This window comes from Cydia fagiglandana, chromosome 5 (genome assembly GCF_963556715.1).
Source record: "Cydia fagiglandana chromosome 5, ilCydFagi1.1, whole genome shotgun sequence".
Classification (NCBI taxonomy): domain Eukaryota; kingdom Metazoa; phylum Arthropoda; class Insecta; order Lepidoptera; family Tortricidae; genus Cydia; species Cydia fagiglandana.
In genome coordinates this window covers 17,826,627-17,851,580 of record NC_085936.1, presented here as the reverse complement: position 1 = coordinate 17,851,580, position 24,954 = coordinate 17,826,627, and the positions used below count along the sequence as shown (strand labels likewise).

The following is a 24,954-nucleotide window of genomic DNA, read 5'->3' as shown; positions in this document are numbered from 1 at the left end:
AGGTACTGGCAATAATTAATTAACTAGCGATAGGATGGAGATGACGCAATTTTAGCAATAAAGACGTGCAGATTATTTTTGGCACTTTATTTTACGATATTACGATATACTAATAATTACATTTATACTAAGTAGGAAATTTTAGCTTGCGTGAAAATCAGTGTAGATCATTGATTAAGTACCAATTAAACACCAACATAAAATGTATTTTAACAATCAATCAAGAGAATCAAAGTATACTTAGTGCCTAGCCTAACAATAAATTTATATACCTATTAGCGATAACACGACGATCTCAAATATTTTTCTAGTTAAGTGTAATCATCACTATTTATGTTATCAAATAAAGTTGGTGCACCTGCACAGATTATCTAATCACGTACAGTGTTATGAATGTTATGATATATATAATCTCAATAATGCCTGCTTTGTCCAAGGCCTTGATTAATATATTAAATATTCATAAGTAAACTCCTCGCCCCGGTCTGATTGCAATAATAGTTGTAGACTCGGAGTAATTAACAATGGATCCGCCATTAACAGGCATTCTCCTCTGTCGAAAATAGGCGGCCAATGGTCAAACAACATGTCAACCATATGTATGGACTGACGTTTATCCGACATGACGTACCTATACATTTGATGTGCCCCTCCCCCGCAAAAAACGGCAGACTATTTTGTACCGAAAATAGATTTAGACATGGCGTCTCGGTTGGTTATATCCTCTAAGGTTGTAATTAATCCGTCCCAGTAATATTATCATGAGTGCCTGTGCCATACGATTAGAATGTCATTGCAAAGCAATTGCTATTTAATAAAATCAGGCACTTTTATTTACGCAGGTTAAAAAGGAATTGCTTATTTATTTATTATTATACAATATTAACTAAACTATGAACAACTATGCACTGTGCAATGGCTTAAAATATAATAATTATGCTGCATACCAAACTCGTTAATATGTATAGTAGTAATAATGTTAAAGTTTCAGAGTAAAATAGTATAACTGTGACTCACGGATGCAGGTATAGTCGGACCAAGCTAACTCTGCATCGCATTTGCCATGACAAAGTGTATTACTGTCATCAGGTCATCACTCATTATTAATGTCATATTTCTGTGAAAATATTATTTGTTTCGTTCAATTCGGTATACTTAGACGGGCTCTACAGATAGACCACAGATCACTTCAAGTGTCTATGAGACAGACGGACATGAAACGGGCATGGGGTTCCTTTTTATGCATTTATCCCTATAAATCATAATAAATAATTAAATTAAAATAAATCTATTTTTATTTAAGGCCAACAAAGCATCAATTTCGTTAAATATCAATCAATCAGATCAATAATAAGTAAATGATTTGGTTCTGTGTGGAATATAAAACGCATTAAAATATTGTAAAAAAAACAAAATGGATTAATATATGTTTTGCTACCTAAGTATTATACAACTGTAACCACATGATATAGGTAGGTACTCCACAGTAAATGCGGTCAGCCTGATTGTTCATTCTGGCGTAGTGATTGGGGTCCCTCAGATCGCTCTCTTGGGACCTCGGCATTCGCGAATTCGCAAGAATTATTTTATTCCATCATGGCGGCAAAAAACGTACGGTCTCATGATGGTACTGAGCCAGGTGGTAGCAATGTATATTCCTACGGTGATACATGTTTTCACTTAAATAGGTAATAAGTAGGTTGGATAGGTATGTAATAGAATCTCTTCATCGATTTCACCCTTAAAATAGATCAAAGCCCAAGGCAAAATGAGAAACTACACCAGGCAAATCAAGAGCATAGGAAATATTATCTATTGGCTAGTTTGACAGTAGATAAGTTAAGACGAAACAGGAGCTGAGTTTTAAATATTTACACCACTTGTTCCTTGTGTAAATATGAAAAGTTGTATGTATAGGTGCACTAGTTAAGAACTAAGTATTATACATATAATCCGTGATTAGGTACCTAATAATTCCATTTCTTATAAAGGAAGTTCCTTGATTTCAACTCATATAATCAAACGTAAATTCTTGTCCTGGCTGCTTAAATATTTCTGCCATTATTTTGATGTTTTAACATTTCATGGTTAAATACATTGTGTCAAAGTTAAAAGACGAAATACCGTTTGTAATAATTATCAAAGAATTCAAGCCCAGTTCATGGCCGAGGACGTAATACAAGCCTTTAAGACGAAACAGGACTGAGTTTTAAATATTTTAGGTAAATATACCCGTCTCGCTAACGCAAGCGGCACCTAAAAGTAGTGCGATAAGGACAAGGCGAAAAATCCTGCGTAAAAATCTCAAAAATCGAGGTTTGGTACTCCTCTGTTTCCTCCTCCAAAACTTAACCAATCGTAACCAAATTTGGAAATCTAAATGATTATGAAATTATCTGTGTCGGACCGTTTTGCTTTTTTGGCTAATTGATATCAGTTTTGAATGCCACGCCTCTCATTGCGGCATAGTCAATTAGGCCATTTTGGCCATTTTTGAAGGGCGTTTTGCTTTTTTATTTTATTTTTGTTTTTTAAGGCGCTAGCCTTAAAAAACAAAAATAAAATAAAAAAGCAAAACGGTCCGACACAGATATTGACAATATTAATCTGTGTTGAAAAAATCATTGCTCTAGCTTCAAAAACCACGGCGGAAAACGAGGAGTACGTTTGTATGGAGAAATGACCACTCCTGTTGGCTTTTAATTAAATATTTGGTATGTTTTTTTCTTATGCTGTAAAAGGAAACCTTGTTTTTCTCGTTGACATCCTTTATCATGGAACATCAATTCTATTGCCGGATTTCAGACTAAAAGAATATTGACAATTGTTTATCAATGTTGGGAATATTTAGTATCTCTCTATTAGGGTTCCGCAGTCAATAACAATCTTCAGTTCGTCGCATAGTACCTACTATTCAAACGTAAACCTTGATGAAATATAACATAACAACAGTGGCGGATTTCCCATAAGGCACAGTAGGCCCGGGCCTAGGGCGGCGAGATATTAGGGGCGGCAAATTGTGACAAAAAATTCGCTGATGTTAACAAAAAATAGCTCACAATTAGGCCAGGCAACGAATTCTCAAAAAAAAAGTACCTATAGAGGGAAATGCTTGAAACACAATTTTTGACTTTGTACCTACCTAACTTTATTTGGACTATCTAGGAGGTGAACATATTAAAAGTGCTACGGCCGGGGGGCCGTAGCCCTTGAGCCGGGGGAAGAGAGAGGTTTGAAGTCACATTTTTCAGTTTTTCGCTTATATCTAGGAAACTATGCGTTCTAACGACATGATCATCATACAAAATGAAAGTTGGTTAAATTTGCTACAAGCTACAATTTTTACGATATCTGGAGGGCCATCCAAACTTGTGCGCGAATCGCGGCGCGAAGCCGCGAACGTGAGTGTGGCGTCGATTTCGTATATTGTTGACACCTTCGCGCCTTGTTCCCCGTTTATAGGGTTCCATACCTCAAAAGGAAAAAATGGAACCCTTATACTCGTGCGTCTGGCTGTCCGTCTGTCACAGCCTATTTTCTCCGAAACTGCTGGACCAATTAAGTTGAAATTTGGCACACATATGTAAGTTTGTGACCCAAAGATGGACGTGTAACGTAAATAAATGAATTTTAAATAGTTATGGAGGCCATTTTTGGGGGTAAGTGAGAAAATTTAAAAATAAAGATTTTCTAACTATATCGTGTTACATATCAAATCAAAGAGCTCATTGTAAGAATCTCAAATATTTTTTTTTATAATTTTAGGTTAAAAAGTTTAGCAGTTATTCAAGAAAAAAGGAAAAAAATGTTTTTCTTATGTTTCTTTTCTAGATTTTTTGGATGGTTTTGTAGGATAAAAAGTCAATGTTATTGGTAAAACTGTCACTTAAAATGAATAATGACGTGTAGTTTCTGAGATGTAATAAGCGAAAAACCGAAAAATGTGACCTTCAAACCAAACCATAGGGGGGTCCCCGCTCAAGGGGACTTTTGATATGTTCACCTCCTAACGAGTCTAAAAAAGTTCATCATCATCATCATCTCAGCCATAAGACGTCCACTGCTGAACATAGGCCTCCCCCTTATGGGGGGTGAATGCCATAATCGCCACGCTTGGCAGGCGGGTTGGCAATCGCAGTCGAGTACACCGAATTTGAGGGACGCTGCTGCCGGTCCACCGTCCCTAAAAAAGTTACTAAGTAAAAAATGTGTCCCAAGCATTTCCCTCTATAATACAGGGTGTGTCTGACTATGGGGCTTTAAATCTAGGGCTCGATTCTACTCGCTAAACTGAGCTAATTTTTTTATAGCACCAATCCCGAAATCACGAAATTTTTTTTTAGTTTTTCATACATTTTGGTTGATCAAATGTCGACGTTTTCTATGGAAAAGCCAAAAATTTTCCCACGATTTTAGGGTTGGTCCCATAGTAAAAGTAGCTCAGTTTAGCGAGTAAAATCAAGCCCTGGATTTAAAGCCCCATGGTCAGACACACCATGTATATCTTTTAGTTGCCTGATCTAAATGTAGTCAATATGATGGGTGCTGATTAGGGATGCCAACTTGTTTTTGGTGGAATATAGTATTTTCCAGAATGAGGCGTCAAAAATATAGTACACTAGCTGTTGCCCGCGACTTCGTCCGCGTGGAATCTTATCTTCAACATTTTACATCTTTAGTACCTATAACTTTCATATCCAAGCGATGTTGAAATTAAGTACTTTTCTTTTTTAGCAAGTTGTATGAAGTTTTAAGTCAAGTGGATTTTGATGTTGGTTGCTGAAATTACTTTTCTTGTATTCTCATAATAGGTACCTATGCCCTTATACAAAGATTCAAGTTCCGCATTCCGCACTCACAAAATATCTGATCTCCATACAAACTTTCAACCCCTTTCTCACCACCTTGGGGGATGATTTTCAAAAAAGCTTGAATTAGTTTTCATGTTTTTTAATTTATTACCTTTTTTTCCAAAAAGTTAAAGTTCCTAGCTTAAAATTAAATTTACACCCCAAGACGAATTTTCATCCCCTTTTTAGCCCCCTTAGGGGTTGAATTTCCAAGAACGTTGCAATTACTTTTTTTTATAATCGGCTATTATGCCTTTCTTAGAATTTTCAAAGCATTTGTAATGGATTTAAACTTTGAAACCCATTTTAACCCTTTTAGGATGAATTTTACAAAAGGCTGAAATTACTTTTATTGTCTACTAATAGTATCCCCAAATACAAAGATTCAAGTCCCGCACTCGAAAAATGTTTGATATCCATACAAACTTTCAACCCCTTTTTCACCACCTTAGGGGATGAATTTTCAAAAACGCTGAAATGAGTTTCTTGTATTTTAATTTAAAACGTTTTTACAAAGTTTCAAGTTCCTTGCTTAAAATAAAATATGCACCCGCAGACGAACTTCCATCCCCTTTTTAACCCCCTTAGGGGTTGAAATTTCAAAAACATTGCAATCACTTTTTTTGTAATCGGCTATTATGCCTTTCTAAGAAGTTTCAAAACCATTTGTAATGGATTCAAACTCTCAACCCCTTTTTAACCCTGTTAGGGGATGAATTTTACAAAACGCTGAAATATTTTTTCCTGTCTTCTAATAATATCCCTAAATACAAAGATTCAAGTCCCACACTCGAAAAAAAATTTGATATCCATACAAACTTTCAACCCCTTTTTCACCACCTTAGGGGTTGAATTTTCAAAAACGCTGAAATTATTTTTCTTGTATATTAATAATATATATTTTAACGAAGTTTAAAATTCGTAGCTCAAAAGAAAACTCTAACCCCATACAAACTTTCATCCCCTTTTTAACCCTGTTAGGGGATTAATTTTACAAAACGCTGAAATTACTTTTATTTTCTTCTAATAATATCCTCAAATACAAAGATTCAAGTCCCGCGCTCGAAATTTTTTTTGATATCCATACAAACTTTCAACCCCTTTTTCACCACCTTGGGGGATGAATTTTCTAAAACGCTGAAATTAGTTTTCTTGTATTTGAATTTGATACTTTTTTACAAAGTTACAAGTCCATAACTTAAAATAAAATTTGCACCCGAAGACGAACTTTCATCCCCTTTTTAACCCCCTTAGGGGTTGAATTTCCAAAAACGTTGCAATAACTTTTTTATAATCGGCTATTATGCCTTTCTACGAAGTTTCAAAGCATTTGTAATGGATTAAAATTTTCAACCCCTTTTTAACCCTGTTATAATGAATTTTACAAAACGCTGAAATTACTTTTCCTGTCTTCTAATAATATCCCTAAATACAAAGATTCAAGTCCACCACTTAAAATTTTTTTTTGATATCCATACAAACTTTCAACCCCTTTTTCACCACCTTAAGGGATGAATTTTCAAAAACGCTGAAATTAGTTTCCTTGTATTTTAATAATACATCTTATTACGAAGTTTCAAATTCCTAGCTTAAAAGAAAACTTTAACCTTATACAAACTTTCAACCCCTTTTTAACCCCCTTAGGGGTTGAATTTCTCAAAATCGCTTCTTATCTCTTGTACACTTTATAAATGCAATCTGGTGTGCAAATTTCAACTTTCTGGCTTTTGTAGTTTCGGCTCTGCGTTGATGAATCAGTCAGTCAGTCAGTCAGTCAGTCAGGACACTTGCATTTATATATATAGATTTCAAAAAAATATAGTACTTTTAGATAAAATACTAAACATGAGTGTAATATACGTTCTTTTTTTTTCTCTCTAGCCTACTTTGGTGTCCCACTGCTGGGCAAAGGCCTCGATATACGTTTAATCGGAAATATAGTATTTTAGCGTACTATATATTTTTCCAAAAGTATATAGTACAGAGAGCCAAAATATAGTACAATACTATATAATATAGTACGGTTGGCAACCTTAGTGCTGATGCTGAGAAAGGGGCGGCTACAAGGCTTGGGGCCTAGGGCGGCAAAGACTGCAAATCCGCCACTGCATAACAAGGTTAGCATAGCTAAACTATTTAGGGATGAATTTAGTTGTATAGGTAAGTACTTAAATAATACATATTTTTGCACTTTGTCCGCGTCGCTATTTAATAACTTGACTGTACATACCAACTTTCCCGTTTATTGTGTTAGTTTGGAGAATATTCCCGGAAAGCATAAGTCGTCCGCAACTCATCCTTAAATACCAGGTGCTATTAGCTAAAAAGCTTCGCTCCCACATAAATTGTATAAATATCTATCTAATTGTATAAATTATCTAACTTTAAGTATTTATGCTTTAGCTGGGGCGATGAGGTTGAAGCGGACCAACGCGATCTTCAAGCCGATAAATGGCGGGAGATTGCGCTGGATCAAGACAACTGGCGCTTACTCGTGTCGGAGGCCAAGACTCATTTTGGGTTCCTGCGCCATTAAGTAAGTAAGTATTTATTTATATCCTTTTAATTTATAATGTTAACACTAAAATAGATGTGAAAAGATGTGTTTTATCCTCTTATTTTCAAGGTTTCTATACAATAATATTAGTTACTTCTACTCGTCGACTTTAATGGTCAATAAATATATTATTTTGTTTTTATTTGGATCAAATAACTGCAAATCTTTCGTAATAAAATTAGGGCCGGTGCGCTGAAAAGCTACAGTACAGTGTGTATATATTGTTTTAACTCAAATATAATAGAGGATAAAATCGCCAAATTAGTCGTTCTCCAAATCAAGGAAGGAAATGAGGAAAACGTTAATATACAAATACACAGTCTTCCTTTTAATAACAATAATTTAATATAACATACATAGGGGTAACATTTCCTACAAGATAATTACGTATTTTACGTCTTATATCCAAAATTATAATTTATTACAGTCAGGTAATGAAAAACCCACTAATCTTTCAGTTTCTTCCCATAACCGTTTAGTTAACAACGGGTCTAGGGACACCTTGGAAGGTTTCGCTATACGACAATTGCTGAAGTACTGTCCACTCACGGTTTCTAACTCAGTGGTCACCGCCAAATGCAAAGTCGTTTGAGACGCTTCCTTGGCATTCTGATACATAAACCCTACACTTTTTTCCATCACTTTTCTTACGGCATCATTCGGTATATTCTTTAAAATTGTACTTGAAGAAACCCCTGGATGCAAAGCATTCACTGTTACACCAGTATCTTTTAATCTGCGACTTAATTCTACAGTCATCATTATTAAATATAGTTTACTATTCGCGTAAGTCAATATGTCGCTCCAATATCGCTCCATGTTGAGATTGTCAAAATCCACCACAGCGTAGTTGTGTTTGATAGATGACACGTTTATGATCCGACTGGGCGCTGAAGATTTCAAAAGTGGCAACAGAAGGCAGGTCAAGAGAAAAGGTCCGAAGTAGTTGACCTGCATACCGACCTGCAGTCCGTCTTTAGTGACGTGATTGCCAAGGCCGAATGCGCTGGCATTGTTGATAAGTATGTCGAGGCGTTTCTCTGTTCTCGTTATGATCTTGCTGAACTGTCTTACGGATTGTAAGGAGGATAAGTCTAGGAGTCGGCTGGTGACGTTTGCGTTGCCTGTGGTTTGTATGATTTCGTCGACTGCAGCAGCACCACGGCGAGTGCTTTTGGTTGTGATGATGACCCTGGCGCCGCGCTGGGCCAGGCCTCGCGCTGTCTCCAAGCCAGTGCCACTCGTACCTCCAGTCACTATCGCAACTTTGCCGTCCAAACGCGCACTGGATTGACACACGCCGCATGTAAGTCTTTGGAACACTTTTACACTAACAACCGTCAGAGTTGTTATGGCTAATATCGTCCAAATCATTGCGGAAAAATTACATTTGCTTGTATAAAAACACTGACGTTAAATTACTATGAAACTAGCCACTGATGATCCCGAAATACGGAAACTAACTAATTGTTTCCAAGTTTTGTGTCGTCTTGACTAAAATAATGTCACTGTGTTGTATTTTGGTCGATCCTAAACTAAACTCGCTGCTCAATCGTGCGTACGCACCGACTCCGTTGGCAGTGACAAGGTTACATAACGAATGCCATTCAATTATTATGGCGCCTGATGTATTGAAACTAATAAAAATAGTGCGAAAAAAACGATATAAGTACTGGTATTTTATCATAAACAAACTCTAAAATTAGAATAAAGAAAACTGGTAAGGAAATCGTAGCTGTAGGTCAAACATGTCTAAAATACTGATCAATCAGCAATATCATGAGGTAAATTACTTAGTATCTATCTATGTTATTTTTACCTACACGGGCAGAGTGAAAATAAGTAATCAAACTTCTTTCATCTCCGTATTTACCGGAACTACCATGATTACTTCAATCAATTTGCTACTAAAAACTGTAGTGAGTCACGAAAGATATAAAGTACCTATAGCAGACGTTACGACTTTGACTTAGAATTTTGAAGAACAGGAAGGTACATGTCATACTTACCTTATAAGCACATAACACTTATGATGAAATGTACATACATATAATATTGAACAAGTGAGCATGTTTCACACTCAAAGTTAAATTTCATAATAACAGTTTAGGTTTAGGTACTAGTAGGTATTTATGTATAAACTAAAAAATGCCAGCAGGATAGTTAGTTTAAAAATATTAATACTGATACTACTGATGTGATAGAATAGAAAATCGACGTTTTATTATATAATCAACGAGTAATATTTATACGCTTTTGCGTGCTTAATTTTAATCTAAATACCTACATATGAATTGTGGTCATGGTTGCTCCGTAAAAAAATACATGATACTTACAATAATATTGTCAGTAGGTACTTCGTTGTCATGTCATTCCATTTTAATCAACTACACTGTGTTGTCATGTGTCATTACATTACTTAAAAGCAAGGCCTTTATTACAATCAGTACTGATAGTGTCTAGACCGCAATTGCATATTCATATCTTATGCAAACGAGTCAACACCTCCCAGCCGCCAATCCCGAGAAATCAGGTCAATAGTTATACCAAAGTGGCAATTATTGTGTTACATGTGTTAAATTTCCTTTGAGACTGAGACTGTATTAACTCCGGATTTGCCGTTTGACGTTTTACTAACGTCTGAAGCATTGAAGAGGTCTTTAATTCCATTAAAGGCCCGCAATTTGACGCATCAGATCACATCAAACGATGTCATTATAACGGGGGCCCAGGGAGGCGTGCGATTTTGAACGTCACCTTCATTTCGTTGCATAAATAAACAAATAAATATACGAGTATCTATGTTAATTACCTGCGACCTGCCGGTCAAACGAAACTGGCGCCCCGTCTATTATGCTGGGTTAGAGGTGTTACGTTTGTAAAAACGTCACGTTGGCTTTGTGTACGTACGTACCTCATTTAAAAAACAATTTGACTCGTTTTAATCAAGTAACAATAATTTAGGTGAAACACGCGAATTAAGAATGTACATAACAGTCACCTGCAATGTTACACTTCGAAGGCCGTAAAAATATATGACACGCTCTTACGGCTCTACAAATAAGATCGCGTCAGATATTTTTTCGGCCTTCGTTGTGTAACATATTATTGCAGGTGACTGATTTGAACTTATACGAGTACGGCTTACAGGAAAGACTGCCCGGTTACTGGAAGCAGCAGCTGCTGAGACAGCAGGACTCTTCACATACCCCTTCATGGTTAATTCTACCTATACCTGCACAAAATGCAAAATATAGGCCATTCAGAATGGCCACTTTCGGCCAGTAATTGCCGTTTCCCGAGTTACGAGCAAAAGTTCAACAATAATAGGACTTTAACGGGTCCGTAAACCCTCAACTCCGCTCAGTTTTCCTCACAACTCGATTATCTAACAGCTAATTAGCCAAGCACACCTTAATTAGTCTTTTATACTTCACTAAGTTATTCATCGTTTTTGAAGGAGTTTTTATTATCGCTGAAAAGCGAAGAGGAAATTAATTATAGACGTCGACGGGCTTCCTACGATGCGCCTCGATAGGGTGACGGTGAACAAATTTAGTATAATATTCGTTAAAGGTGAGGTTTCATTTTGTAATTATTCACCTCCGTTTTATACGAAATTTGAAATCGATACTGACAAAAAAGCACGAATACGTTTTCAATATTCGGCGAATACCTACGAATATTTAGAGAATACGAATATTTGTATTCCTTGCATCTTTCGTTTACATGTTAGACACTTTAGTGATTTTATTCATGTACAAGCATTAGTGTCTTACGTGGGATCTAATAGGCAATGTACCGAGGTTTTAAATAAACTAAAAAACATACCGGAGAGACCTAAGTAGTACAATTTTAAACCATCGCCATACTTTGATATTTTCCTTTGATTTATTATTCTGTTAGTTTCGTTGTACTTACCAATGACTCCTTATTTAAATAACGAAGGCGCCTTTTACTTGGACCTAAATACTTTTCTAAGGGAATATTTAAATAATGATTGCTTGACACTTCTACCAAGAGCGTACGGAATTATACTTTTATTTCTTTTGAAGATATAAAAGATAAATAAGTTTTTGGCAAAAATTACATTTTTGGTACAAGCTTTTATCGCTGACTGTACTTTTCTTATGACAGACAACTAATGCTCGTCGAGACAATTCTAAAAACCCCTAACACAATTGGGTTGCGTTGTTTCATCACGGAGTTCCTATGGCCACCTCCTGTCTCCATCATCAGATCAGCTCGATGGTACCATTATTATTGCATTGTCATGCGATTTATACATGCATGCAAATTTTCAGCTCAATCGGAAACCGGGAAGTGGTTCAAATTTAACTTGCAAGATTTGATTACAGACAGACAGACAGACAGACAACGGTCAGGTGAAACTAAATAAAAGCTTGTAAAAATACAACTAAAAATAACAATCAGTGTTGAGTAGGTACACAACCACGTGATAACCTGATAGTGATAATAATAAAATGGTAAAGGGGCCCACTGATTAACAGTCCGCCGGACGGTATCGGCCTGTCAGTTAGCACAAAATTTTGACAGTTCCGAACAACTGACAGGCCGATACCGGCCGGCGGACTGTTAGTCAGTGGGCACCTTAAGGCTCATTTGGTGGACAGTGCTTTATAAATCGACTAGGTACTATTGTAAACAGCCCAGTGAAAGTACCTGTAACGGAAATGAAGAATTTTATGCTATAGCCTATAGTAAACTATACTACAACAACAGTACACTTAAATGAACATTAAATAAACAATATATTGATATGTAGGTTATAGTTAATGTACATATTGCACAGGTATGCAAAAAAGAACTCGATATATGTCATGTTTCTTTATTCATTTATAATAAATAAGTATCTACTTAAATAAACACACACTGGTGACAAGGTGAACCAAACGAGCAATTATTTTACAGCAAGCAGCAGCCTGCATGTCTTTACAATATTAAGTGTTTTAAGCTAATACTAAAGTGTGCATTCTCTTCGCAAATTCTGAGTTGTAAGAGATTGCAACAACGCACAATCTATTTTGATAGATCAATTACTATACATTATTAGAGATGTTTTTTTATTAATGTTTGCTGTGCTCAGTTGTATTTATTGATTATTACTTATATATGTACCTACTTATTTATTAACTTTTGGACACTAGCCAATCTCTTAAAAAATATATCATTCACAATTCCACTGACACTTTCACATAAACAATCGCATTATTTGAATATGATAAATAACTATGCACTTTTTAATTTAACAGTGCAGTATCTTGAGCTTGTTTGCTCGGTTTCACCTCTCTGCAGTCTCTAAAATACCGGCCACTCGTATCAGCGAGCTCCGGCGCCACGGCTAGGTGGATAGTGGTCTGCGCTCCTTCCCACGGTGTTTTACAAAATGGCTTCACCTAAGACCTAATAATAACCTAATGTAAGACCTAATGTTTCTAAGAGAAATGTTAATGATAACATTAACTGTATCGACTAGTAGAATAAGATTGCGAGTTTTTATTTTTTTGAATTTTTAGTCGGTGCGAGTCCCGGGCGAGGCAAGCGAGTTTTAGAAAATCTTTGAATGCAGTTTTGTTTCTTTTTAAAAATAAAGGAATGTCTCCTTTAAGTAAAATGAGCCAGCTTAAGGATTTAAGGTAGTTTCCCTCCAGGGCCCGACTTATCTTTCCACCCTGTATTTATATGTAGGTTATAGTTAATTTACATATTGCACTTATGCAAAAAATAACCCGACATATGTCATGTTTCTTTATTCATTTATAATAAATACCTACTTAATAAAATAACACACTGGTGACAAGGTGAACCAAACGAGCAATTATTTTACAGCAAGCAGCAGCCTGCGTGTCTTTTTACAATTTAAAGTGTTTTAAGCTAAATAATAAAGAGTGCATTCTCTTCGCAAATTCTGAGTTGTAAAATATTGTAACAAAGCACAATCTATTTAGTTACTACAAATTTGTACTACAAATGTTAATATTTAAATAAGTAGGTTTGTAAGTAATAATCAATAAATACAACTGAGCACAGGGGGTATATTCGAGAACGGACATTTGACGTATCAGGGGGATATCCAGTTGATGCGGATAAATCATGACTTGTGGAATCGCGTACAATCACCACCTGTCAGTGAACTCTATCCACACTAGAGGTGGGGGTGTTGTACTGAAATAGTTTTTGGGACAGGTTTTTCCTAATGGACGACGTTTTGTTTGTCGAGTATTTAAAAGCACGGTACCTCCATTCTTATTTTTACTTTAAGTAAAATATTTTTTTGTTAACAGACAGTCGTCTGGGTGTCTGTTGGATCAAAAAATAATGGAAATAATTTTTACATTGTTAATATGTCATTTGATTAATGGCCTTGACTCAAAACGTCACGATACGTCAGATCAGACTAATGAAAAGTCGATATTTGCATAAATAACCCTTATTTGTAAGTCGCTTAAGTACGGTAAACACGTAAATTGCCTATTTGGGGTGGTACACGTAAAACTGGTATTTTCATAGAAACGTACTTTTGGTACGCATTTTGCCAACGTGTCCCAGCTCTAGTTTGGATCACAATGTATCGCAAGTTGTTACATTTGACAACTTGTGATCGTAACTGTCAATGAAACTAGACTTTTTTTTCGATGGGTATGGCTGCCATATTTGGATTTATGACATTCAAAAGGGGATCCTACGGCATAGAGTAAACTGCATGCTCATTTTTCTACAATACTTTGATTCTTCTACTGGACGCAAGATGGAGTTAGCAGTCAAATTTCGATCTTGGCGTTATAAAAGTAAACCGCAAGAACATGACATGCAGTTGCGTGGGTGTAGATCTATCATGAAACGAACATGTGACAATTGTCTATAATTAAAAAAATAATTGACAAATAATAATATAAAGCGATACAATACTACTTCAAAATGGCAAAAAGAAAACAGATTTATTATAAACATACTTACAAATCATATAGGTAAAAAGTATAATTTTTAAACCAATGGTCGTGGGTCCTAACCCCGGCTATTAACAATGACTTTGTTGTAACTATCTTAACCAATTGCTTTTCTGTGAAGTAAAATAATTATCATGAGGAAGATGGAGTAGCCACAATAAGGTATATATTTTTCCCCTCTGGGTTAGATGGCAGGGAGAGATAGTGGAGAAAGCGGCAAAATAAGCATTAATTGTGTTGTTAAAAGCCCTAAGCCATGAGCCAGGGTATGTGAGGTGCATGATTACTTGATTAGGGGCTAAACTCTGGAAAACCGGACCTTCGGCGACTAGCTGCCAACTTTCCCAACTCACTTTTACATCAGCTCCTTTGATTAATAAATTCAGGTAAAATTCGTAAGAACTAAGTGCCTGTGCCATTCTCTACATTGGACGCTATGCCTAATTAGTTGTTATTGATGTTGAATTTTCAGTGGCATATAAGACACCGGTCGTATAACGACTTAGAAATTTGGATGTTTTCAGCTTGAATGAATAGCAAACTGGAGAGTTTTTGATTAATTTAAAACTTATTATTTTAGGTATTTTGTGACGAAAGGTCTTCACAGACATCGACAGAAAATCGGGAAAGCCCGGCCAGATGCGTCAGACCACGCAAAATGGAGGATTCCATGCCTACTTCTTCTACCATGTATAGGTATCCATAATAAAATTATGTCATTAAAATACCGTTTCTTCGCAGCACTACACTTCAGTCCTTTTATTAGAATATGTAAATAATTTTGTTCTGTGAAACTTATTTTGTGTTACGAGGCTTACGAGTTACTTTGACCTACTCGTATTTTGCCACCTTAATAATAGTAGCCTCGAATTGGTTGTTATTTGTGGCTTTCCATAAAATAAGGGTACGTCTTTATGCTTCAAATGCAATAAGGACGTTTTCATCTGAAATTCCAATAGAACTTGGAAATTCCAGAAGCCACATTTTTACAAGCTTTTATGTAGTTTCACTTTCACCTGCCCCGTTGTTTGTTTGTATCAATCAAATCTAAATACCCACTTCCCGGGTGTTCAATTAAGCTGAAAATTTGCATGCATAAGTAATCAAGTTTTCACAGATGTTTCGAATAAATATAGTTTTTTCAAAGGTTGTCTCCTTTCAATCATAGACAGAGACAATCATACAATCTTTGTCTTACACTTTACACTAGTACTAGCACCCAAAAGAAAAGGACGACTATAGATTTCCCGGTTCTTACTGACTGACAAATTGGTTTGACCAACTACTTATATAACATTGATGGATCAAGGCGGTTTGTTTACAGCCTGCCGCGAAACCCGAAAAGCGATATTTCTTTATCTGCCACTCTATCGCTCGGATATGCAAGAGTGATAGAGTGGCAGTTAACGAATTTGGAATTTCGTGTTTCACCGTAGGCCCTTTGTTTGTGGTAATTTTTCCCAAAAGACGAATAGAAGTACGCACGATAAACGCCAAAAAGTTGCTATTTAAATGCTTATCATATTAATTTAAATCGTCGTTGGTGGTTCTTGCTTGTGTGAGTTATATAGATGGTCAAGCAAATCTTTTCAGTTATAAAAGGCGCGAAATTCAAATTTTCTATGAGTCGATATCCCTTCGCGCGTACATTTTTCAAATTTGCCGCCTTTTCCTACTGACAAAATCTGCTTGACCAACTATAAATGTCACTGTACCTTCACCTGCGGACTCAACCTTCACGTTATTTTTTTTTTTCAATGTTCACGCTGTCATAGTAACGAAAATAATAAACACGTCAATCGAAGTCAAGAAATTTATATCCAAGAAAAAAATGCATATTATATAAAAAAATTATGAAAATATTATACAATGTTATGTAAAGAGCTTTATTTTCATATGACCCAAGACTTAGTCGAAGATTTCAGAAACCAATATCCAGCAAGCACCGTCTGGCTCTCTGCTTGTAAGATATGGAAATACAATGCACGTACCTACATATAAATATGTGTAATCATGTGCCGAAGCATATTATTAAGAGGCAAGGGGATGTCCGGTTCTCCATACAAACGTAGTCGCAATTTTCCTGTCTGGATATTGATATTATGGAATATGGAATATCAAAAAACTGACAGTGCTCAATGCATTCTGCTACATTCTTCAAATTTAGATTTCAGCTTTCAGGTTTTGGCATTATTTTCTTCCATCAATCTCACGTTCTTCAGTGTTCATGTGTACAGATTTGTTCAGTTTCAGCACAGATTATAGTTACTTTATGGTTTCAGGAACGCGTGAAAAACGAAAGTTTAAAAGATAATAAATTTACGATGGCTGTGGGAAAGCAACAATAATTTAAAGCATCGATATAAGATAATCATCTATAAACTGTTTTCGGCCATAGCGAATACGTTTACCGCTAAGAATGTCTCAAAGTAAAAAAAAGAAGTAAGTAAATATTAACTGGCGTGTCTCACTCCGCGATTTCGTTGCTTTGCTACAGGTAGCTAAAAGTACGTCCGTTCGGCTCCAATTTTGGGGTTTGCCATAAGCCGCGCGTGGCGCTGTCGCCACCTAGCGGCCATATCTGTGCTGATCGTAACAGACGCGTTTTGTTAGAGAGTGAGTCTTCTGTACTTAGTACTATTATTTATTCTGTGATTAAGCTCATAAGTACACTAAGGTAGAATTGTCCGTCTATCCGTCCATATGCCACAGCAATTTTACTCAAAAACTATATTATAATGAAATTTGGAAAGTAGGTATTTTTAATTTTGTAAGCCACTACTTACTCGTAGGTTAGAATTTCAACCGGTTGGCGGTGGTGAACCGATTTGGATTTTTTTTTAAAGTATAGGTATCCCGTTTTTATCAAATCCCAGTTCTGATGATGGGTCCATCCGAACTCCTCGAATCTTATAAGTAGGCATACATATAGCGATTTTTGTGTTTTCATCAATAAAGCAAGTATTTACGTTCAAAAAAAGTGACATTTAGTGAAGTGGATCTGCTCATAGGAGGTTTGTTTTTAGGGTTCCGTACGTCAAAAAGAAAAAAAACGGAGCCCTTATAGGATCACTCGTGCGTCTGTCTGTCCGTCTGTCTGTCCGTCTGTCACAGCCTATTTGCTCCAAAACTACTGGACCAATTAAGTTGAAATTTGGTACACATATGTAAATTAGTAGTAGTTTTTTTTTTATAATTTTAAAATACATTTATTCGAAGTTATTTAAGAAAATAGCCTAAAAGTTACTTATCTCCGAAACTACTAAGTCTAAAATTTTGAAATACAAAAAATACACAAAATATAAATACATAAAATCTTCACTTGTAGATGACAGGAAAACCTATTAGAAATGTGCAGTCAAGCGTGAGTCGGACTTATGTACGGAACCCTAGAAACGCGAGTCCGACTCGCACTTGGCCGGTTTTTTTAAATTACGTGTAGGTATGTTAGTAAGTAGATTTTTTGGTACTAGAAATAATATTAGTATATACAGGGTTACTTTTTTACCAGTACAATAAATCAACATACGTAATTGTTGCCAAAAATAAAAAATACCAGCATTCTTTGTTACTACTATTTGGGAACAAAAAAACAAAAATACCAATGCCCGAACTTATCCGCTAAAGTACTAGAAAATGTGGATGCCTTACGCATCAATTAGCAAACGCACGAACTGGCAACTGTTTGTTTACGTCATCGCGCGCGATTTCATACCGTTGACACCTTGTAATTAGTGCAACCAGAAGTTACTAAATTGGTGAAGGATAAATTAATTGATGCGAAATAAAAAAAATATTTTTTTTATTTGTGCAATGTGATCTATTATCGATACCAATGATGTGGTAAAATTTATTGTACCGGTAAAAAAGTAACCCTGTATATAGGTATACATACTTAACTTAATAGTTTTTCTTTCACCTATGTAAGTAATATGTAAAAGGGACCGAAATATGTAATAAGAGGTGTAAAGTAAATACGAGTATTACTATACGATATGTCCAAACAAAGATCGCTATGATCAGTACAAGTTATTTTTTAGGTCCCGTACCTCAAAAGGAAAAAACGGGACCCTTTAAGGATCAATTCGTTATCCGTCCGTCTATCCGTCTGTCCGTCTGTCTGTCTATCCGTCCGTCTGTCTGTCTGTCAAGTCAAGGCCCTTTATCTCGGGAACGGGTGTAGGGTATCGAGTTGAAGAGGAATAAAGTTAATACGATTATTACTTACTATAAAGTACTCGTATGTCTAAAGAAAGAACGCTATGATAAGCAGAAAGTAATTCTTTAGGTTTCCGTACTTCATAAGGAAAAAACAGGACACTTTTAGGATCACTTTATTGTCCGTCTGTCCGTCTGTCCGTCCGTCTGTCCGTCTATCCGTCTGTGCATCCGTCCGTCTGTCCATCTTTCTACCTATCTCTGTGAATGATCATTCCGTAAGAATTTATTCCTAACTCGTCTAATCTTACAGACATAATACATTTAAACTAGATTTTGCCCTGTGCGCGGGGCCCGAGGGCCCCGCGGTACGCGTGTTGTTTGCTGTTGTTGATGTGTTGTTGTTGGTAATGTTGTTGTTGCTGTTGTAATTGTGTAGTAGTTTGTTTTCCAAAGGGAAAATTAAATGAATTTCTACTTTTGCTAAGACGAAAAGATCCGCGTGAGAGCACTTCATTCCCGCAGCTCGGCCTTCGGCCTCGCGTGCTTGGGAAATCGAAAGGGACGCTCCGGGCCTTCGGCCCTACGCGGAGCTCGGCCTTCGGCCTTCGCTGGGTTTCGAAGCTCAGCGTCGGGCCTTCGGCCCGCCGCTTCGCTTATTAAAACACTTGGAGGGTTGGTTTTGCTTTGGGGCGTAAGCGGGAAGTTGGAGCTTAAACACGACCCAATAGTAAAAGTGTCTTGACAAGCTCACGTCGGGCCTACGGCCTTCGGCCTTCGGCCCGCCGTTTCGCTTGTCTAAGACACTTTTCCTATTGGGTCGTGTTTAAGCTCCAACTTCCCCCTCTCGTGTGACGCTTCGGGCCTTCGGCCCTACGCGGAGCTCGGCCTTCGGCCTTCGCGAGCCTCGACGCTCCGCCGTCGGGCCTTCGGCCCGCCGGCTTCGCTTATCAAGACAGTTGACTTTGTAGAACGCTTGCAGGAACTGCATTCACGCAGCTCGGCCTTCGGCCTCGCGTTTTGGGAGTCGGGGTGGAGGCTCCGGGCCTTCGGCCCTCCGCCGGGGTCGGCCTTCGGCCTCCCGGCCTGAAGCTCGCCCTTCGGGCTCGCTTAACACACTTTTTGTATAGGATTTTGCTTTGTTCGTCATTCCCGCAGCTCGGCCTTCGGCCTCGCCCAAAATTACTGGGGGTGGCGCACGCTTGGACATTCGGGGTCAAGCTCCGGGCCTGACGGCCCTCCGCGAGGTCGGCCTTCGGCCTCCCAGCCTGAAGCTCGCCCTTCGGGCTCGCTTAACCTACTTGGAAATTTGACTTTGGCCCGTGTCCGCCGCCATTTTGGATTTTTCCAAAAAATTTTTTTCACATGGTAATCTTGGGCCCCTAAGCTCGCCGCATGCCAAATCTCAGCGCACTCGGACCAACTTGAAAAAATTAAAAAAAAAAAGTCGGCCATTTTGAAAATTTTTAAATGCAGTTTGTTTTGTCTCGGGGCCCTCTATGACATTTGGTCGAGCACCCCCCGCCCATCTCGCACCGTTTAAAAGTTTCCATACAAAATTAAAATGCCCATTATTTCCGCCATCTTGGATTTTTTCCAAAAATTTTTTTATTCGTAGGTATCTAGAGGCCTCTATCTCTCGCCATGCCAAATCTCAGCGCGCTCGGACCAACTTGAAAAAATTAAAAAAAAAAAGTCGGCCATTTTGAATTTTTTTTAATGCAGTTTCTTTTGCCTCGGGGCCCTCTATGACATTTGGTCGAGCACCCCCCACCTATCTCGCACCGTTTAAAAGTTGCCATACAAAACAAAAGTGGCCAGTTTTCCAACAATTAGAGCATTTTTCCAAAAATTTTTATTTCGTAGGAATCTAGGGGACTCCGAGATTCCGTGACCAAAATTTCAGCGCGCTAGGACAAACTTGAAAAAATTAAAAAAAAAAAGTCGGCCATTTTGAAAAAAAAATGGTGGCTTCAATAACTGCCAGGGTCCCTCTATGACATTTGGTCGAGCACCCCCCACCTACCTCCCACCGTTTGGCCGGGCCGTCGTACATTTTTCTGACCGGAAGCGGTAGACCAAAAGTCGGATTTTTCTGGATGTCACCAGACCGCCCTCTATACGACCGTACCAAACTCGAATACCCCACGAACCTCCTTCTGGGAGAACAATCATGTCAATCAATCAGTCGGGTTGCGGCTTTATATAATATAGACTAGTTTTGTGCGTTGTGCGCGGGGCCCGAGGGCCCCGCGGTCTTCTTGTAGTTGTTTTGTTGTTGGTATTGTTGTTGGTGCTGTTGTTTGTGCTGTTGTTTTTGGTAATGTTGTTTGTGTTGTTGTTTGTGCTGTAGTTTTGTTTTCCAAAGCGAAAAAGAAATGAAGTTGTACTTTTGCTTGAAAGAAAAGGTCCGCATGCGAGCACTTCATTCCCGCAGCTCGGCCTTCGGCCTCGCGTGCTTGGGAAATCGTAAGGGACGCTCCGGGCCTTCGGCCCTACGCGGAGCTCGGCCTTCGGCCTTCGCCGGGTTTCGAAGCTCAGCGTCGGGCCTTCGGCCCGCCGCTTCGCTTATTAAAACACTTGGAGGGTTGGTTTTGCTTCGGGGCGTAAGCGGGAAGTTGGAGCTTAAACACGACCCAATAGTAAAAGTGTCTTGACAAGCTCACGTCGGGCCTACGGCCTTCGGCCTTCGGCCCGCCGTTTCGCTTGTCTAAGACACTTTTCCTATTGGGTCGTGTTTAAGCTCCAACTTCCCCCTCTCGTGTGACGCTTCGGGCCTTCGGCCCTACGCGGAGCTCGGCCTTCGGCCTTCGCGAGCCTCGACGCTCCGCCGTCGGGCCTTCGGCCCGCCGGCTCCGCTTATCAAGACAGTTGGTTTGGTAGAACGCTTGGGAGCACCGCATTCACGCAGCTCGGCCTGCGGCCTCGCGTTTTGGGATTCGGGGTGGAGGCTCCGGGCCGGACGGCCCGTCGCGGGGTCGGCCTTCGGCCTCCCGGCCCGAAGCTCGCCCTTCGGGCTCGCTTAACACAGTTTTTGTATAGGATTTTGCTTTGTTCGTCATTCCCGCGGCGAGGCCTTCGGCCTCGCCCAAAATTACTGGGGGTAGGACGCGCTTGGACATTCGGGGTGAAGCTCCGGGCCTGACGGCCCGTCGCGGGGTCGGCCTGCGGCCTCCCAGCCTGAAGCTCGCCCTTCGGGCTCGCTTAACCTACTTGGAAAATTTCAATTGCCCGTATCAGCGGCCATTTTGGATTTTTCCAAAAATTTTTTTTCACATGGTAATCTTGGGCCCCCAAGCTCGCCGCATGCCAAATTTCAGCGCGCTCGGACCAACTTGAAAAAAAAAAAAAAAAAAAGTCGGCCATTTTGAAAATTTTTAAATGCAGTTTTATTTCCCTCGAGGCCCTCTATGACATTTGGTCGAGCACCCCCCACCTATCACGCACCGTTTAAAAGTTGCCATACAAAATAAAAGTGGCCATTTTTTCCGCCATCTTGGATTTTTTCGAAATTTTTTTTTACCAAACGAATCCAGGGGACCCCGAGATTCCGTGACCAAAATTTCAGCGCGCTACGACAATTTTGAAAAAACGTCAAAAAAAAAAGTCGGCCATTTTGAAAAAAAAATGGCGGCGTCAAAAACTGCCAGGGTCCCTCTATGACATTTGGTAGAGCACCCCCCCTCTACCTGTTACCGTTTCGGCGTGCTCTTATGCAGAATCGTGGTCTTCCACTTGTCCAGGATATCCATATTTTTCTGGACCTACATTTTCGGCCCTCTATACGAATCTGTTTTTTTTTTTAACCTAACCCTTACAGTTTACAAATAAAACAGGTACATTAGAAATCAGTCGGTTTGTAGCTATATATATTATTAACTAGTTTTGTGCGTTGTGCGCGGGGCCCGAGGGCCCCGCGGTCTTTTTGTTGTTGTATTGTTGTTGTTTTGTTGTTGGTGCTGTTGTTGGTGCTGTTGTTGGTGTTGTTGTTTGTGCTGTAGTTTTGTTTTCCAAAGAGAAAAAGAAATGAAGTTGTACTTTTGCTTGAAAGAAAAGGTCCGCATGCGAGCACTTCATTCCCGCAGCTCGGCCTTCGGCCTCGCGTGCTTGGGAAATCGTAAGGGACGCTCCGGGCCTTCGGCCCTACGCGGAGCTCGGCCTTCGGCCTTCGCTGGGTTTCGAAGCTCAGCGTCGGGCCTTCGGCCCGCCGCTTCGCTTATTAAAACACTTGGGGGGTTGGTTTTGCTTCGGGGCGTAAGCGGGAAGTTGGAGCTTAAACACGACCCAATAGTAAAAGTGTCTTGACAAGCTCACGCCGGGCCTACGGCCTTCGGCCTTCGGCCCGCCGTTTCGCTTGTCTAAGACACTTTTCCTATTGGGTCGTGTTTAAGCTCCAACTTCCCCCTCTCGTGTGACGCTTCGGGCCTTCGGCCCTACGCGGAGCTCGGCCTTCGGCCTTCGCTAGCCTCGACGCTTCGCCGTCGGGCCTTCGGCCCGCCGGCTCCGCTTATCAAGACAGTTGACTTGGTGGGACGCTTGGGACTTCATTCACGCAGCTCGGCCTTCGGCCTCGCGTGCTTGAAAGCTCGTAAGGGACGCTCCGGGCCTTCGGCCCTACGCGGAGCTCGGCCTTCGGCCTTCGCGAGCTTCGACGCTCCGCCGTCGGGCCTTCGGCCCGCCGGCTCCGCTTATCAAGACAGTTGACTTTGTAGAACGCTTGGAGGCACCGCATTCACGCAGCTCGGCCTTCGGCCTCGCGTTTCGGGAGTCGGGGTGGAGGCTCCGGGCCTGACGGCCCGTCGCGGGGTCGGCCTTCGGCCTCCCGGCCCGAAGCTCGCCCTTCGGGCTCGCTCTACACAGTTTTTGTATAGGATTTTGCTTTGTTCGTCATTCCCGCGGCGAGGCCTTCGGCCTCGCCCAAAATTACTGGGGGTAGGACACGCTCGGACATTCGGGGTGAAGCTCCGGGCCTGACGGCCCGTCGCGGGGTCGGCCTGCGGCCTCCCAGCCTGAAGCTCGCCCTTCGGGCTCGCTTAACCTGCTTGGAAAATTTCAATTGCCCGTACCAGCGGCCATTTTGGATTTTTCCAAAAATTTTTTTTCACATGGTAATCTTGGGCCCCCAAGCTCGCCGCATGCCAAATCTCAGCGCGCTCGGACCAACTTGAAAAAAAAAAAAAAAAAAAGTCGGCCATTTTGAAAATTTTTAAATGCAGTTTTGTTTCTCTCGAGGCCCTCTATGACATTTGGTCGAGCACCCCCCACCTATCACGCACCGTTTAAAAGTTGCCATACAAAATAAAAGTGGCCATTTTTTCCGCCATCTTGAATTTTTATGAAAATTTTTTTTACCAATCGAATCCAGGGGACCCCGAGATTCCGTGACCAAAATTTCAGCGCGCTGGGACAAACTTGAAAAAACGTCAAAAAAAAAAGTCGGCCATTTTGAAAAAACAATGGCGGCGTCAAAAACTGCCAGGGTCCCTCTATGACATTTGGTCGAGCACCCCCCCTCTACCTCTTACCGTTTAGCCGGGCCGTCAAACATTTTTCTGGTCTTCCACTCGTCCAGGATATCCATATTTTTCTGGACCTACATTTTCGGCCCTCTATACGAATCTGTTTTTTTTTTTAACCTAGGTTTCACAGTTCTCAAATAAAACATCTATATTAGAAATGTATCGGGTTGTAGCTATATATAATATTAACTAGTTTTGTGCGTTGTGCGCGGGGCCCGAGGGCCCCGCGGTCTTGTTGTTGTTGTTTTGTTGTTGGTGCTGTTGTTTGTGCTGTTGTTTGTGCTGTTGTTTGTGCTGTTGTTGTTGTTGGTGCTCTTGTTTGTGCTGTAGTTTTGTTTTCCAAAGCGAAAAAGAAATGAAGTTGTACTTTTGCTTGAAACAAAAGGTCCGCATGCGAGCACTTCATTCCCGCAGCTCGGCCTTCGGCCTCGCGTGCTTGGGAAATCGTAAGGGACGCTCCGGGCCTTCGGCCCTACGCGGAGCTCGGCCTTCGGCCTTCGCTGGGTTTCGAAGCTCAGCGTCGGGCCTTCGGCCCGCCGCTTCGCTTATTAAAACACTTGGGGGGTTGGTTTTGCTTCGGGGCGTAAGCGGGAAGTTGGAGCTTAAACACGACCCAATAGTAAAAGTGTCTTGACAACCTCACGTCGGGCCTACGGCCTTCGGCCTTCGGCCCGCCGTTTCGCTTGTCTAAGACACTTTTCCTATTGGGTCGTGTTTAAGCTCCAACTTCCCCCTCTCGTGTGACGCTTCAGGCCTTCGGCCCTACGCGGAGCTCGGCCTTCGGCCTTCGCTAGCCTCGACGCTCCGCCGTCGGGCCTTCGGCCCGCCGGCTCCGCTTATCAAGACAGTTGACTTGGTAGAACGCTTGGGACTTCATTCACGCAGCTCGGCCTTCGGCCTCG

The 24,954-nt window shown here is 40.1% G+C and overlaps 1 protein-coding gene across 1 annotated transcript in view; it reads right to left on the bottom strand.

Annotated features, from left to right (window-relative positions):
• Nucleotides 1-7,800: 7,800 nt before the first annotated feature.
• The window catches only part of LOC134664592 (retinol dehydrogenase 11-like), a 65,714-nt gene continuing 48,560 nt past the window's right edge, over nucleotides 7,801-24,954 (bottom strand). Inside the window, exon 2 of the mRNA XM_063521322.1 lies at nucleotides 7,801-8,870. Coding sequence (XP_063377392.1) covers nucleotides 7,819-8,781 — 963 coding nt within the window. The 5' untranslated portion in view covers nucleotides 8,782-8,870 and the 3' untranslated portion in view covers nucleotides 7,801-7,818. The remainder of the gene's footprint in view (nucleotides 8,871-24,954) is intronic.